Source organism: Camellia sinensis, chromosome 11 (assembly GCF_055761805.1).
Source record: "Camellia sinensis isolate YWXY chromosome 11, ASM5576180v1, whole genome shotgun sequence".
NCBI lineage: Eukaryota > Viridiplantae > Streptophyta > Magnoliopsida > Ericales > Theaceae > Camellia > Camellia sinensis.
The window spans coordinates 55,596,620-55,614,616 of NC_138971.1; the positions used below are offsets into that span (position 1 = coordinate 55,596,620).

Sequence of the window (17,997 nt, forward strand, 5' to 3'; positions counted from 1 at the left end):
ACCAACTTTTGTACAAAGTTCAAGTTCTGTCAGAAGAAATTTGTTTTATTGTTGATCTATGACTTTTGATATATCAAAAATAAATTAAATTGTTACAAGGGTTAAGGCACATGTGAATTGAATGATTATTCTGTATTTTGGAAATATTATACTAGTTGTGTGTTGCACTTGATACTTATATGATTTGAAAAATAAAGAAAATTGATCAACAAACCACAAAATTTCATCAAACGGACACAGTGGCATATAATGCATCAGATTTATGTGATAATTTCTTATAACACTTATGCATGCATCTCTTAATATCAGCGAGTTGTTTATATTATTTGATTTCAGCTAGTTTCATTTCAAATATCAAAGATACATATGACACACGATTTAATCTTGATTTGATTTGGCACATGTCTTTAAGTTCCTTCCTTCCTTCCTTACGTTTTTAGATGCAGATGTTATAACCCCCTCCTCTGACATGTCACCTTAGCTCCATTAAAATGATGGGATTGCTGCTTACGATTTGGAGCTCTCGAACCTCTATATCCAACAAATTACCGAAAGGTTGTAAAGTTGGGGTGGGGGACCTCTTTTTGTTAAAAAGAAACTTCAAAAAAACATAGAAAAGAAAACATATATAGTATATATATATGGGGACTCATTAAAATATTCATCCCCAACTCCCTAGCGCCATCACTGCTACCCCTCATTTTCCCCTCTCTCTCTCTCTCTCTCAATTTTTTTTTCTTAAAGTTTTTGTGATTCTTAGCTAAATTTAATTTCTCGAAAGGTTGATCCATTGAGAACTATCTTTTTTAAGGATCACACACTGTCAAGTTAATTAGATTCATTTTTTTTTTTTTTTAATATTCATGTCATTGGCCACTTCTTAAAAATACGGACGCCTCAAAATGGGTATTAATTATTGTGTCTATGTTCGACACTTATTAGAGACTAATATATTGTGGATATATGTGTTCACATGTCAAACATACCACTAGACTTTTTTTTTTTTTTTTTTATAATTATTATTGTGTCTATGTTCGACACTATCATTTTTTTTATTGCTGATTTTGGATTGTTTTTTCTCTCATGTATAGCTTCTCTGTGTATAGAAAGGTTGAATCATGCTATATAATGTGTCTGCAAGGTGCTCAACAAAATGTCACAATGGCATTGCAAAGATGAGATTTGTCATCTCAGTTCTGTTATTTCTTGTGTTCATTTCATGTGGAGGTAAAAACACCTTTTGGGTACTTTTTCAAAAGCTTCAGTTTTGATTTGTATTTATGTTTTTGCTTGATTCTGTTTTTCTCGTTTTCAAAAATTGTAGTTGCGTATGATCCATTGGATCTGAATGGGAACATAACAATCAGATGGGATGTAATGTCTTGGATAACAATCTCATAAATTTGTTCTCATGTTTGAAATTACATTCTAAGTGTTTTATTTTTATTTTTTTCTCTTTCTCTCTCTTATGTTTAAGAAGTTAATCAGATGTAATTTACACTGACGGTTCCTAAAATATGCGATTGTTTATACTTTAGTCCCACATCTTTTAATTATTCCACTTTGATCTCCAAAATATATGACCTAGACACTGTAGATTTGCTTGAGCAATTACCTACTTTTCAAGAGCTTCTTTTTCGCCTTCTTGCTTGCCACGTGACATAGTGATCCATTATGCTAGTCGTCATGGTTTTGTCCTTTTCCAGTACGTATACAGTGATTATCATTTTAGTTCTTTAATTATATAATTTCTACTATTTTTTAGGAGATGTTGACCATGTGCATTTGTGCAGCTAGAGGGAGTAGCTCGAAATAATTTATTAATTCAATATGTGCTTGCAATCGTAAGGAATTACTGAAAGCTTTATCCCATGCACACCAGTTACTTGGTTTTGTTTGTCTTTGCTTCCTCTTAGCTTCTTCCTGCTTTAGGTTGCAGCTGAAAATATAAAGCTCTATGTAGCTATTACTGATGGAACTCTCAATTTGGTTGACAAGGTAGGCCTTTGATCATCTAGTGGTGCAGTCAGATTGTTGCTTGTGCTCTTGTGAAAGTAAGCATTGACTTGTATTGTGTTTCAGTTTTTTGAGATGCAACACCATGCTGTTAGGGCACTTGAAATTTATAGTAAGGCAAGGAATCAGGTATACATTGTGTGATTCTCTGCACGCCCGTACACGTGCACACATGAGCACATGCTTCCATCGAACATCTTCATGTTTACACTCTACTTTTATTGTCTGATCTTTACATTCTAGCTTCCTCTGTAGTTCTTCCGTACAATCTTTATCAGTTGTGGAATATATTTGTATGTTATTAATAAAGAACTAGTTACCATTTTTTTTTGTCATCCACACATATTAATGACTTGAGCTTGAGCACATGTGAATCATCCACATCTCAATGCTTCAAATTTTTGTTTGATATCATGTTTCATAATATGTTGCCTTTATTTTCTCTAGTCGAACTGTGAAGTACTTCTCTAATATGAGAAAAAATTTGGCTACCGAAGTTTATGGTTGGGCCATCTCATTGAAAGCAATGATGAGCATTGTGGTGCTTATAGGGCTTACAATCTGTTTTATTTATTGGTGGGTGAATAATTATGCACCCCTTCCAGCTCGAAATAAGAAGGTAAATCCTCTTCAAGAATCCTCTCTTTAAGTATTATATTTCAGCAATTGTGATCCTTTAGCCATCACTAGTCTGTTTTCTGCTGCAAAAAATCTGGTCATAAAACTATTCTGTTTACCAAATTGTTTCGGCGGGTAGGAATGTTGTGAACTCTGGGTTTTGTTCATTTTGCTCCTTAATGGTGCTGACACTTCTTGTTGCAGATGGCCAATTTGGAATGGGTTTTATTGGAGAGACTAATAGATCACTTGCAGCCAAATGGAAGAAAAACCAGAAGGTGGGTGGTAGTAGCTTGTTGCACACAAATATGAAAGCTCTTTTTAATTAAATGTGTCTGAAAAAGAATGTGTGTACCGCCCCGAAATATACACAATATATCCATCCCGTAACAACCAATAAATAGCAACATAAATGAATTTGTAAGCTTTCATTAATCAGAGTTTGATATACGAAAGGTGACACATGCGATATACATTCATAAACATTACATTCTGAATTTTCAATGTGTTACAAGATAGTGAAAAGAAATGAAAGCTAAATAGATAATCATATGCCCTAAAGGCTTACTTATTTCCAAGTCAATGATTGGGTACTTCAAAAGTGATTCTTAAGCTCAATACAGATAAAGCCTTAGGCTTGTATAAAATTAAATACAAAATACGACACAGAGCCTTCACCTCTATAGTCCTTCCAATCTAAGTCATTGGTGGAGGCATATCACTAGCACATGAAAATGGTTTTTCCACATAGGGTGAGTAAAAATTCAGTAGAAATGTTACAACACAATGTATAAATCTTAACAAAGCTATAAGGTTTTATGCATATGTAATGTCAGTGTCAAAACATTTATATCATTTTTCAAAAGTTGTGCTATATTAGGTTCATATCATAATTCTCAAACTCATGCCTTTTACAATAGAAAAACCGGGGAGGAGGGGGGGAGGATGGAGAAATCTCAAACCAGTACAACATTTCACGGATATTTTGTCCGTGGAAAGCCGTCAAATGGCACTCATGTAAACGTAGTTTATACAAGCACTATTATTGTTATTTTATAGATATTTTGCCCGCGGGAATCGGAACCTATGTATATGTGCGTTTTTTGGGGACTTTCATCCTGGATACCAGGCCAATTTGATTTGGTGATATACATCTCTTTCCCACGTTCACCTATTTTTCTCAAAATTATATAAATTTTCATTGTATTAAATGAGCAACAATTTTCAATGCACATGGAAGATAAATTAGTTTTAATTCACTTAATTTTCATGTAATTTTTATAACACTCAGAAGCTCAAAATAAATATTTCTAAATAGATAAATTTCATTAAAGATACAGTTTTCCAAAACCTTAAGATGGGAGTGAAAATACATATCATACTCCGCTATTATCATCAACATTATTTCATGTGCATAATTCTCAACATCAATTCCATTCTCTTTGCAATCTCAAACATTCACATTTTAAGGCAAAATCTCTTTTTCTTTGAAAATCAATTTCAATTCAACAAAATTTATAAAGGGTAGTAGGACGAAGGTGAAAGTGAAGGTGAAGGTGAAGGTGGAGGAAGAGGTGGTGGTGTGGCAGTGACAATGATGGTGGTGTGGTGGTAGAGATGAGAGTCACGGTGGTATGGTGACATTGATAAGACTTTAATTCAAAAAATATTTTTCACATTTTAAGAGTAAAAAAATACTTTTTGCCTAAATAAGTTTGTTTTCGTTTTAGTTTCTGTTGACTTTTATTTTTTAATATACAAAATGCAAAAATTATGAAAAACATTTTTTTACCCAAACAAACGGAGTGTTAAAATTACAAAATTAAGGTTCTTTGAATTAAAGGTATGCACATATCAATACCTAATGCATGTAAAACCTAAAGAATACCTATATTTATATAACAAAAGACAGCACTTAAATACATTATTATATCCTCGAAACAAATTTATTGTCAATTGTAATATGTTTTTCATATTATTTTTACTCCCCATTTAGGTTTTAATATTTAATGAGTTAATTATCTAAAAGTTTTATTTACAAATATTATAGTGCTTTAGGTCATATTTAAGATTTTTTGAACCAATAAATCATATTTAGTAAAATTGAAAATGTTATCAGTTTTTTTAAAATTTTTAAAACTAAGAACATTATCAATTTTGCATAGTAATGTTTTAGATAATTATTTCACCAACTGATAAAAAAAAAAGAGTAAGAGATTAAACGTTTTGTCTTTTTACTTATTGATTTGATTCAACTATTCAATAAAATTGAGAATCTTAATAGTTTTTTTTTTTTAAAAAAAAATGTAAAATTGAGAACATTATTAGTTTTTTTATTTTTAAATTATTTTATTTTATTTTATTTTTTCAGTTTTTCACATCATCATACTCCATAAATACAAACTTTTCAGTTTTGCACAAAAAAATAATTCAATTTTTTCAAAAAAAAAAAAAAGCATTCAGTGTGTTTGGTTTAAGTTTTTCTAGATTAAGTTTTTTGAAAATTAAGTTTTTTAATTTTCGTGTTTTTTTTTAGTGAATATTTTTAAAATTTTAAACATTTTTTAGATCCACCTTACTTAGATGTATCTAAAAAGTAAAAAAATTATGAAAAATTATTTTAAAAAATTAAAAAATACATAAAAATACAAAAAATATATTGAATTCTTGTATTTTTTTATTTTTTTACTTTTTTTGTATTTTTGGTATTTAGTGAATTTTTAAAAGATTTTTTTTTATAATTTTTTTACTTTTTAGGTGCATTTATGTTAGGCGTGTTTAAAAAATAACAAAATTTCTTAAAATATTAAAAAAATTCAGTAAAAACAAAAAAACAAGAAAAATAAGAAAGTAGAATTTTCTAAAAAGTATTTTTGGAAAAATGAAACTAAGCATTTTTTTTTTTTGCACATAATTATTATTATTATTATTATTATTATTATTATTATTATTATTATTATTTTAGTTTTTTCAATTTGAAAATTGATGTTTTATAGTTTTGAAAGTCAAAATAAATGTCAAATCATCATGTTCCTTTATGTATAATCATAAATGATGAACAATCATTGTTTGAAAGATAATTTCGATTATTAAAAATTTAATGGGACTTAAAGGTTCAAAAAATTTTAGTTAGGATTTAATGAAATATAAGTTCATAAATAAGAATTTGTGTGTAAATGCTCCATATTTAATTTTTGGGTGACGCATCAATAAATCCCAAATCTTTATCTTATGATCCATTTAGTTCTATCTTTTATCTTATGATCCAATTAGTCTGTAATGTTAATGACAACTAAACCCGTGTTACACTAATTTTTACGCGTTTTAGTAAGGGTAATTAAGTAAACCCCCAACGGCGTAATGACTGGAATGCCCTAAACCTGTCCTCTGTAGAAATTTGTTTCCCTCCAAACAAACCCGTAATCGAAGAGTCGTGTATGGAAGGTTGAACAGTTCTTCGATGTTAATGGCGGGATGTTAGGCAATGTAGTTGCAGATTGTTACTTGACGATGTGAAATCCATGTGGACTGGGACAATAGAATAGCCTTTTGTGTTTTACCCCAATCCCTATCAAATACGCAACCCCCTTCGCTCTTGATACATCAAAACCGGCGGTGTAGGTGCTTGTGACGCTGTTGTGCTTCGAAGCAGCGACCAGAAAGTCTTCATAGTCTGCCGACAATGGTTCTAGGTACGGTAATCGTCTGTGTACATAAACCCTTGCTTTCATTTACATTACGAAGTTGTGGAGTTATGTGTGAAATACTATGTGAAGTGCTTAATGTTGTGGGTTTTGTGAAATACATGAAATTGTGATATCTGTACACTGAAGTAGTGTTGTTTTTTTTGTGCGATTTTGAGAAATGCATGCTACTTCCCGGAGGGTAGTTTGTCAATGTTCTTGGCCTGTTAAAAGGTGTGTTTTTGTGATTTTGTTGTAATATTACTGCGGTGAATGTGAATGTGATGGTAATGCAATTTTATTATCAAGTGTGTACTGGGTTTTTCTGAATTTTGGGGGGGAGGGGAGGGGGGGGGTTGAGGGGAAGATGGTTTACCTATTTGCTTGGTGGTGTATACTATCATGTACCTGTGGGGGTGTGCGTACAGTGTTTTTGGGCTTTTTACATTGAAGAAAATTGTAATGGTGTTCAAGATTCGGGTCAGTGATGTATTCGCATATTTCAGATGGGGCCCCATTGTTTTTGTTTATGTTTTGTTGTCGTTTGCTTAGTCGTAATGATGTTATGTAGCGTGTTGGACAATATGAAGGTCATATTGCAATGGTGACACATTTGTATTGTTCTTCAATGCGTTAGCATAATCTACGTAGCGTCACTTTAATTGTTGTATGTTATTGCTGAAATGCGTAATTACGGTTCGTTGCATTTGTATATAATGTAGTACAAAACAGTGAAATTAGTTAGTTGGGAAGTGATAGTGGTTAGTGATGCATGCAATACATACTCGTTGTCTATTGCGCAATGAGATCGAAAATAGAGTTTGGCTGTGTGATGTTACTGTTTGTGTTCAGATTTTACATTGATGGCATGACATGGGGCATAAAAGTTTGTGTTCTTTTGGTAAATTGCCTGATGCTGGAACATGTGGCGGTGTAAAAGATTCAGTTTTTCATGGTTATACCTCATGACATTTTATGTTTTGTGTTGGCAGTTTTAATTTGTTTCTGCTGCTTTGCATGTAAAACATGTTCAGGTAGCGGTGGCAGTAGGACTAGCAAATGAAAATTTGGCATGAGGTTACCACAAACATCGACAAGGGAGGCCAGTAAAAGACAAGCAAAGCTCCCATTCAAGAAACAGAAAGGGCCGAGTGATCCTGTTCGGAGAGCTGATGTTGATCCATCAAAATTAATGTACCGGTCAAACATATCCGGGCTGATTAGCACAGTTATGGAACTGGAATTACACGATGGCCACATCAGGCAGTTACAGAAAACGCCATTCTGGTTGATGATTGATACTATTCGGGATAACAAGCTGGATCCTAAAATGTTCAAAAAGTGTGATGCAATGGTATGTCGGATAATACAAACTTACAAACCTGAAGATGAGAAATTCCACATTGGTGGAGCTAAGTTACCATTGTGCAACAACGACATCAGGTTGATATTCGGCGTACAATGTGGGAAGGAGAAGTTGGATATGACACAGTGTGGGAAAGGGCCGTTCGATTTCATGCAAAGACGTTGCGCAAATGTTAGCCGAATTTCTTCAAAAGTTATAAAGGACTTGCTGGGAGAAGCAATCTCTGGTCGTATAGAGCGTGACGAAGAAGATGTGGCAAAATTGCTGTGTCTTTATGTTTGTGCCAAGTTGTTTTTCGCAACGATCGGTGAGCATATAGGTTGGGCATTTGTCCGTGTGATCGACAAACTGGACACATTGCAACACTATGACTGGAGTGCAACAATAAGGAACACATTGATTAGGTCACTAAATGAGATGCACAATAGGCCAGAGAAGGTCACTGGTTGCGTAGTAGCATTGCTAGTACGTATGTTTATTGGTTGTTTGGTGGTTCAATTTCAACTTTAAAACATAAAAACAGATTCGTAAGCCATTTCCGTGTTTATTTAATGGATGTTTGATGGTGTAATTTCAGTTTCTCATTTGTGAGCATTCAAAAATCGTCGCTCCGGAACGACCTGACGTGACACCACGATTTTGTCAATGGAACATTGCAGCCGCTGTGGGAAACTAAGAGTAATAAATTTGTCGTCAGAAGGTTGCTTTGTGGTATGGAATTAGAACCCTTTTAATTGTTTTTCAAAATTTTCCAACACAAAACATTGAAGTTCTGTTGTGTTTTGTTTGTAATTTTCCTTAGGTCCAGTGTGGCAAACTTGTTGGGACGATTAATGAATGTCATATTCTCAAGGTGCTTGCTACTGCGATTGAACCAAAAGAATGTGGTAGAATTAGGATGGATGTGGAACCACATGGAGTGTGCGATGAACGTAGGGCTGTGATTGAGACAGATGATGTTGGTAGCGTGGAGCCGAGCTTCAATTGTTGGCAGCCGGCCACAAAAAACAAGGGTGACATGAAAATAGAGGGGGGAAATGACTATCATAATAAGAATACTGGAACACCGACCAACAAGGAAAAAGTAGCTGCGAAGTTGGCGTCACATGGAGAAGTTTGGCCAGTATTGTTCCCAGATCTTCTAGAACTGTCCAGCACTCCAGATGGTGAAGACGTGTGTGAGGAACAAGGGGCGGTGCACGATGAGCTGATAACTTGTAAAGTCAGAATGATTGAATTAGAGAGTGAGGTCAATATGAAAGACGTACGGATATGTGAACTGGAACAGCGTGTGGAAACACTGGAGAAACTGCTCGGGCGGCACGCTGGGAATTTGTTTGCAGACTTAAATACTGTGATTGTCGATAAGGATTCTGAAATTGCTCGACTCAGCAAGCAAGTTGATCGATTGGAGACAAAAATAAGCAATTTGGAAGATAGTCTTGATGACCTTGAGGTGCACGAGGTCACACAATTTGCTGTGAATGATGGATCCAATCAGCGAACACCGAGTAATAGTCTGCCAGGGAAAGTGAGTGGGTCTGCCTATGTGACGAGTTACGAAAGTGCACAGCAGTCTGCGTGTCCTGCAGGCCAACCCGAAGACGTGCAGATCAACGAATTAGAACTTGTTGTCAATGAAACTGGGATTGAAGATTTGACAGATGATTTCGCAGATGGGATTGTACATACAACTGTAGAAAGGGTTGAGGGTAGCTGCAGTCCCCTAAATGCACAGATAGTAGCTGGTGGCAATGTAAAAGATGGCGTAGCTGTCGTTTGTGTAGAAGGTCATTGTGAACACACAGCAGCTACAACAAGTTCTGGGCCGAAAATTACGTCACTTGTTAAAAGGGTGAAGAACAAGGCAAGACGGGAATTTAGGTTATCATACTACGAATATCCCGGCATATTTGGGCGTCCACAGGTAAACACCAATGTCAGACTTGGTAAATCATTTGAGCCCGGGGTGATATACAGTGTTGAGGACGTTGAGGTGCAACGTAAAACCTAGAATGGCTTCGGTTTGAATAGGCGGCACACTGTGTGGAACATGCTGAAGGATGAAGACAGGGAACTACTACAAAGAATGTACACTTTAGAGGGGGACGGGTAGGTTCGGATGGAATGTTGTATTCTTTGACATGTACAACTTGTAAAACTATGTTCTATGGTGGTTCTTAATTTTGGTTTACGGTGTGCAAGTTAATAGTATGGGATGGTGGACACAATGGAATACAAGTTCATTTCACGGACATCAAAGATTGGGTGCAGTGGAACTCCATACACGGCAATGTAAGTTGGTTTCGTGTAACGAATCGTAGAGTATTTTTTGATTCTTTAATTATTTTTTAAAAAACATATGCAAATCTGACCATTGTTTCCTTTGTGAATTGAGTGATGTGGCTGTCACAAAGGGCAAATGAATTTAAAAACACACTCAAGAAAATGTAAATGGAAATGTAAATTTACAAAGTTCTTATTACTATTGTGCTGGAATTGTAATGGGTAACATATGTTACAGGTAATCGATGCATACGCTGCAATGTTGACTGAAATGCATAAGATGGTATCTGGAAGGGCAGAATATGTTGGGACATCGTACATTTACACTAGTGTTTGTTCAGTATGTATCTTCACCTTCGTTTGATTGCCCGAAATCTAAAAATAATATTTGCATAATGAAACCTGATACGACTGCAGCGGTTTTGGACAATTGTGCAGGATATGATGCAAAACAGCAGTGCTGTTTCCCGAGCGAAGTATTTGAATGTTCACATGAAGGCTGCACGAGGTTGTAGATACGCACTTTTCCCAATCTACAATGCCAACCATTGGACGGTCATGGCGCACAATTCAGAAAGCGGGAATTGGAAACATTACAACTCGATGTGGCCAAGATGTTGAGTGCGCGATGAGCATTACAATGAGGCTCTAAAAGTTGTAAGTGCTGTTTACAAATTTCAGTTTTGAATGTGCATGATGGGCAGATTACTATTTACAAAAGGTTAATGTTACTGTGGACAAAACTGCACTGACATGTGGAAAATGGATAGAAACAATAGGTGGCTGACCATCACAACAAATTTGTGAAGCCTCGAGTTATAGCTGCAGGTGTTGGGGCAGACCTGTTTGATGGCAGTTTTGTATCTGTTGTGGTGTAACAACCCGACCCTCATATATGCTTGTGATATATGTTCGTCCTTTATTCTGTGCTATTAAGTGACTAAGATGAAGCTGTACGAAGAAATAAGTTCAAATAACTATGTTGTGAGGTCTTATGAAATGAATTGTATCTGTCAGAAAAGAAATGTATATGTTGCTATTAGAACGATGAAGTAGAAATCGAGGGCCTTAGCGGCTTAATAAGCCAAAATTGATCATATATTTAGAACCAGCATAATTTTTAGGTAATATTAAGCACCTTTGTGAAATTTCGACTTTCGGATGTGTAAACGATTGATTTTCGTCTCATTCTCTCCATAAGGTTATATATATATATGTGGCCTTAGCCATTTGACAAACCAAGGAACTTATAACATAACTTTAGATTTGAGAGTGAAGGGGTAGAGAAAGAAGTCCTCAAGAAGGTTAAGACTGGACTTGAGGTATGTACATGTTTAAATTCTTGTTATAATTTATGTAAAGATATTTCTATGATCTTATTCCTAAGAGTTGGAATTGTGGTGTTGTAAGCTTGAGAAGTAAATGAATAAAATGACCTTACCATGCATGCTTTGATTCAATTTGAAGTATCCATGAGAAACTCTACTCTATTTCTTCTATTGATTTGTTTGAATTCAAGTATGTGGCAAGATTTTATGTTATGAAGTGAGATGTAAAAACAAATAGGAATCTTGTGAATTGGAGTGAATTTAAGTTGTGAATTTATGCTTTGATTGTTGGTTACTCAAATAAAAGATGTGATTTGATCCTTGTGCACATGTATTTACATGCTTTGAGCTTATATATTGGTAATTTAAAACTAGATTTTTGAGGCCCTAATCATGTCTACAAGAGGGGGAAAATTGTGCAGAATTTCGGAGTTTTGGTGCAGAATCGCCGCACGTGCAGGGCCTAAGGCCGCACGTGCGGGAACCTCAGCCGCACGTGCGGGAGTCACTGCTGCACGTGCGGGAAAATGGCAAATTTTTGGACTTCAACACTGCAAAAACCGCACGTGCGGGGCCTCAATGCCGCACGTGCGGGAGGTGTGCCGCACGTGCGGGAAATCCTAGCCGCACGTGCGGCCCAGGGCAGAAAAGTTGGGATGCTCCGTTTTGCGTGTTGGGTCCTCTAATGTGGTCAAAACCTGCAATTTACATTGTTTGAATGTTCGTTAATTTAATCAAAGTAAGCGAACCGAATATTGATTTAACAAGGATGAAAAGGGACTAATGTGATTTTTCATATGTGTAGGAAACACCTCAAAAGGAAGTGCACCGCCACAACACAGTGAGTAATAGTACTTCAATGTATCCCTACTCAGCATGTATTATTTATGTTGTTGTGACCTTGTAGAAAGTATTATCGTACTATATTGATGTTATATCTTGACGTTACGAATTTCACTATTAAACTTGTGTTGGCATGAAATGATTGGTATGAAATGATATGTTGCCATAAGTGGTTTGATACGAAATTGTGAAAACATTGAAAAAGGTTGTGAAGGGATACACACCTTATATGAAACTTGTGACTAATGGAATGTAACAAGGCAAGTATAAATTTGTGAACCAATGTGGCTTAGAGCCATTATGAACCAATGTGGCTTAGTGCCATTGTGAATCAATGTGGCTTAGGACCATTTGTGAGCTAATGTGGCTAAGAGCCCTAATGTGAAATTATGAGGCCAAGGGCCATTTGTGAACAATGAAATATGTGGCCAAGGGCCATTTGTGGACAATGAAATTATGAGGCCAAGGGCCATTTGTGAACAATGAAATTATGAGGCCAAGGGCCGATGTGTGAAAAATGAATAGCACTATGGTGAGCTTGTGAATTAAACAGAACCAAAGGTTTATGCGATAAATTGTAAATTGTGAATCCAAGGACTCTTTCCGAATGTGTGAAGTTCTTAGGCCAGGGGCCACATTGTGATAATTATTAACCAATTATGTTGTCCCAATAAGCAGTACAGAGACGGACTAATTACATGAGTTCAGCATTAAATAAGTTTACAAGCATACTAGCACTATTATTCACTGAGCTTGGCTCACCCTATGTTATGTCTGTTTCTGTAGGTAATCAACCAGGAGGTCGATCTTAGCTCGGCATCGTCATACTTTTGTCAGCCTAGGCACAGCCAAGCCTGGAGTCGGGACCCTACTTTTGTGGAAGTTGTTAGATGTTGACTCACACTTTTGTTATTGGCTTAAGTGATATGTGCCTAATGACTTTGTTATACCCCATCTCGGGATTAGTTCTGTCTATGACTGTAAATAACTAACTCTTAAATGTATTTTGGCTTTTGATGTACTTGCCCTGTAAAATGTTTTGATCCTGGCATGTTTTAGTGGCTCAATGGATGTCATACTTTTTAGTTTTTATTAATTATATTTTATAGCTTCCGGGCAGGCCCCTCTATGGACCCAGGCTACGTGTCATCTTCTGTTCAGGTCATGCCCAAACTTTTAGGGGCAAGTCAGGGGCGTGACATGTGGATTGTGCACAACAAGTTCCAGAGTCATAAGTAATGTTCATTTTATTTTGAGTATACTGTTTTGATGATGTATCGCGTAAGTGACGTTGACACCGGTATTTGTGAGTGCAGGTTAGATTGTGGGATTTTCGTGTGCTTCATAATCAGGCAGTACATTCGTGGTGCAGAAGTGAATACTATGATGGACGGTCTGACCCCAACTGGGCTACGAGCTGCAATGGTGGACATGTTCTTAAGTGACCCGGGCAGAGGACTTCGTGGGAGGACATTATAAGAGGTTGAGAAGACATTTGCCAGTGCTGAAGGTGCAACAATAGCATTAGGATGTTTTAGTTTGTTGATGTTTTATCAACGTATATAATATTTTGTTAGTCTGATAACACATAACAGTAGGAGGGAAAAACTAGTTTCATATACATTACTTTTTTGGTCATGCAGAAGTGCCCAACGGTTTAATCTTGGGTTAGGATCCAATACTTTTTGGATATGAATGTTGATATTATTTAGTAATTTATTCAAATAGTTTCACCTATTGCATAATAACAGCTTAATGGTGCATTACATTTTCATGTGCATGTGGAGTAGATTATTTTTAAATGGCAGATGGACCTGGGTATGTAAACATGGTGTGATCTATGCAGAAGTTGCACATGATGACACTCAGTTTGGGGAACCTGTTTTACACCATGGGAGTATGGGTGGCTTGATGTATATGGAAGTTGACATGCAAAGATTGAGCACGTCGACCACGTGCTTAATATGACATGAGAAAAGATTAATTTCACTTTGCCATCTTAATTAGAATTGTGATGACACCATGTTGAGCGTAACATAAAATTACCTTCGCATTCAATTTATTTTAACACAGATGGTATTGGGTACATGTTTTGTGCAATGACAGCGGATTGTAAGCAGCCACCCAAACATTAAAAATCCATTGCCGTTCCGGCTACGGGTTGGCAGAGTCCGCTTTGGGCGAATGTTCTGGTATGATGTGAACATATTTGTAAACTAAAACGGCACCAATTCCTCTTTTCATGTCTTCACAGTGTTAATCAAAGCCAGATTTGAAAATAAAATGGTTGTGTTTCAAAGGAGCAGCGTTAGTGTTCAATAGTGGGGATCGAAAATATATGTCCTACCAAACAGATTAAACCAATAACATAAAGTGGATGACTGGTTTCCAAATCTGTTATGATGTCCACAGATTTGAAACAAAAAACGACACCCATTTGCTCTTTTTATGTGTAGACAGTGTTAATCAAAACAGATTTGGAAAATAAAACCCATTGGCTATTTTCATGTCTTCACAGTGTTAAGCAAAACAGATGTGAAACTAAAATGGTTGGGTGTTAAAGGTGGTGTGTAATTGTTCAACAATGGGAACTGAAATGGTTGCTGGGTTACATAAAAATGTATATCCTACAAAATAGATTAAACCAATAACAGAAAGTGAATGACTGATTGAAAACAAGGAGGAAAATATTTCGGAAAACAAAATAAAACAGAATCCCAGTTTGTTAACAACAAAATTAAATCATATGGCAGACCACCTATAATGGCTCTTTGCATGTCTTCCTATTGTGATTGCCCACTTTTCCGCAACGACCACAACGTATACGTTGCACTACCTCCCCCTTGGACGGAATTCTCTTCCGTTTGGGCCGACCAAGAGGACGCTTGCCATCGGCAGAGCTATCAAACATTCAGCTGGGTTAAACAATGGCCTCCCCACTGTTGGTATGTGGTATATGGTTCCGCTATAAGTAGCTCGAAATGTATCAATGCAAAATGCGAAGTCTATGGCATCGTAGATGTTTCTCCCACTATTACGGAATGCAACGACAGCATGGGAACCCGTTGATCTGCCACTGAAAACAAGAACATGTCTGCTTGCCGACATCAACCAACACCGATGGGTGGGAGTGGACCTCATAGACATCATCATTAGCCTGGCTCACACACCATGCCCTGCTGTCGTTATATGCTGCCACCAATCTTTTCTCCATTTTCGGGGATATCACACCGGCCCATTTACCGCATTTAACTCTGCGCTCCGACATCTGCTCCATTATTTGACCCCTTATCATATCGACCAATCTCGTGATAGGGAGATGACGGGCCTTACCAACCCAATTGTTGAAAGATTCAGCAGCATTTGAACACATCTCCCCATATCGTTGGCCCCTTAAAAAAAAAATCCCCATTTACGGAGCATAAATTAAAAAGACAAAAATAAAACATACTGCAAAAAACATATGTGGGAATTTTTAAATATGCCATAACCCATTGCGCAGGTCGTGAATTACCTGAAATACGCATTAGACCAGTGTTTGGGGTGTAGGTCTGTCATAAAATCTTCAATCACAGCTGGGTTGGCCTTCTTCAATACCTCCAATTTCTCATTGAAACAAGTAACAGTGGGCGCATATGCACATTCCCGCAACTTCCGCATCAACCCAATTTTGTGCGGTGCATTAACATATTTCATTCGATCCCGCAAGTTCATTTGGAGATGCAACAAACAATATGCATGATGCGCTGAAGGGAAAATAATGGGCATAGAGTGTAATAATCCGGCGTGGCGATCAGATATGAAAGTTATTGTTCGCCCACCCCCAACAACTTCTTTCAAATTACGAAGAAACCATTCCCAATTGGCTGAATTCTCGGAATCAACAATAGCAAAGGCTACCGGAAACAATCCTAAGACCAAACATGCAACATAAAAAGTTACGCATGACAAAAGTTATACAACCATCCACACAAAATAAAGTGCGACACATTTTACAAAATAAAAAAGAATAAGCCTGCCGCTGTGTCTTACATTCCTATTCAGTTTTATTTGAGGAGACCCTATTTCAATGTTCTCAATTTTTTTCCTTCGTTAAATGGAAAAAAACATTTGTAATGTATAAAAAATGGAAGTATCTATTTACTAGTATGTTCAGCAAATAAGCACTAATGGAATAAAATAACACACCATTACCTTGATTGGCGTCTTTAGCAGTAGCTGCGAGCAAATTACCTTTAAATCTACCTTTCAAAAACGTTCCATCCAAAAATAGCATAGGACGGCGGTGATTGAACCCATCTATACAATCGTGAAATGATATGAAATACCTAACGAAGCTCCCGATTTTTTGGTCAAACTCAAGGTTAATGTAACTGTTTGGGTTTTTTTGCATAACAGAATTGCTATACCACCTCAGCTGATCGAAGGGCGTAGCGTGATCCCCGTACACCTCGCCCCTAGCTTTCTCAACACCCAACCATGCCACCCGGTAGCTAATGTCCAGACCATACTCGTTCTTCAAATCAAACACAACATCAGTGGGGCGCGTCAATGGCTTATCGCGCACCCGATCTGCAACAACGGTAGACACCAAATCAGACGCTGTACGAGGGTTCCTAGAAGTATGTACAACAGCCCCATAAGTATGCACACTATCAAACCTCTTAACACATAACACCCCACTTGACGGTAACATCCTCGCATGAACTGACCGCGGACAATCTGTTGAAGCCGCAAACTTACACACTACCGTAATTCGCACGGAGTCATTTTTAACGTACTTAAATTGAAATCCACGTTCAACAGCATACTTACACAGAACTTCATGGAATTCAGTTGCTCCACCATCAAAACATTGTCCCACATGGGTAATACCATGCGCCCATTACGCCGACAAAAACGTCTTTGATTTGTTCGGACAGTACGTTGGTAACAAATCCATCTGTTCATCCACGCACCCATTCCCGCTAACATGCCGTGATATTCCCCCATCGTCTGCGGAATCCAACACGACACGATTACCCCCCACACCAACACTACTTCCCTGAATGAGGACCTCAATGTGATTTATCCCGAATGACTTAGCAAGGTACAACATGTTTTGAATGTCGTCGTCGTTATCCACCTTAAACTTCTTATACCCGGGAAAATAAAAAAACAAACACACCGCACTTGGTACCAATCCATCGAACTTTCCACAAATTTCATCAACAATCTTCACATACGACGAATCCTAATGCAACCGAATAAGAACATTAGCTAAACCATATGAACACACCAGCAAAATTCCCCCTTCCATACCTGCACACATTTTGGAGAACCCATTACTGTTGCAACATACCCATGAAACAACCATAACAGAACAGTATGTGTGCATTTGTTGGATTAAACACAGCAGTGCAGGAAAATAAAAAAATGTCCTAACGACCCATCGCAGCCATTGATATAACCAGCGCACCCATCCGATAGACAGATCAGAGAAAACTAAAAAAATTCTGGAAAAAATGACAAACCTTTTCCCGGGGGCTTGAACACAGCAGTGCCACCGCAGGAAGCCACCAACTTGAAATGTCCAATTACAGTGCGAAGAATAGTAGTGGTCGTTGGGGAAGATGACGCTGACCACCGGAAAAAGAGTGCTCACCGTATTCTGCCTCCATGAAAACAATGGTGGAATCAATGTAAATGAAGAAAAACAATGGTAATGAAACCGAAATGGTGGACAACAACAATAAAGAATCAGAAAACAATGTCAATCAAATACATAACAATGAAAGAAAATGTTAATCAGTAAAAATCATCCCCACTAAAAATGTTGAATGAAGAAAATCAGTGGTAATGCATCATAAATGCTGGA

General features: G+C 36.9%; 2 protein-coding genes and 2 long non-coding RNA genes across 5 annotated transcripts; 3 read left to right on the forward strand and 1 right to left on the reverse strand.

Moving 5' to 3' along the window:
• Positions 1–998: 998 nt before the first annotated feature.
• On the forward strand, positions 999–2,215 carry LOC145801961 (uncharacterized). Its single transcript, XR_014343927.1, has 4 exons — positions 999–1,227; positions 1,766–1,844; positions 1,933–1,998; positions 2,083–2,215. It is a non-coding gene; the product is annotated as an uncharacterized LOC145801961 (long non-coding RNA).
• A 248-nt stretch (positions 2,216–2,463) lies between these two features.
• Positions 2,464–3,089, forward strand: LOC114313513 (uncharacterized). Its single transcript, XR_003647206.2, has 2 exons — positions 2,464–2,635; positions 2,839–3,089. It is a non-coding gene; the product is annotated as an uncharacterized LOC114313513 (long non-coding RNA).
• A 3,035-nt stretch (positions 3,090–6,124) lies between these two features.
• LOC145801960 (uncharacterized) lies at positions 6,125–13,882 on the forward strand. Of its 2 annotated transcripts, XM_082893950.1 has the most exons (7): positions 6,125–6,326; positions 7,352–8,148; positions 8,261–8,394; positions 8,486–9,978; positions 10,208–10,309; positions 10,408–10,626; positions 13,457–13,882. In XM_082893950.1, exons 3-4 carry the CDS (start codon positions 8,329–8,331, stop codon positions 9,695–9,697), a joined length of 1,278 nt encoding a protein of 425 aa, XP_082750076.1. In that variant the 5' UTR covers positions 6,125–6,326; positions 7,352–8,148; positions 8,261–8,328; the 3' UTR covers positions 9,698–9,978; positions 10,208–10,309; positions 10,408–10,626; positions 13,457–13,882. The 2 variants fall into 2 exon arrangements, with proteins under 2 accessions (XP_082750076.1, XP_082750077.1); XM_082893951.1 differs by lacking the exons at positions 6,125–6,326; positions 7,352–8,148 and having other exon boundaries at positions 8,202–8,394.
• A 1,292-nt stretch (positions 13,883–15,174) lies between these two features.
• On the reverse strand, positions 15,175–16,836 carry LOC114313685 (uncharacterized). Its single transcript, XM_028260096.2, has 3 exons — positions 16,335–16,836; positions 15,655–16,051; positions 15,175–15,532 (listed from the first exon to the last, which is right to left on the reverse strand). The coding sequence occupies exons 1-3, from the start codon at positions 16,834–16,836 to the stop codon at positions 15,175–15,177; spliced, it is 1,257 nt and encodes a 418-aa protein (XP_028115897.2).
• Positions 16,837–17,997: the final 1,161 nt, after the last annotated feature.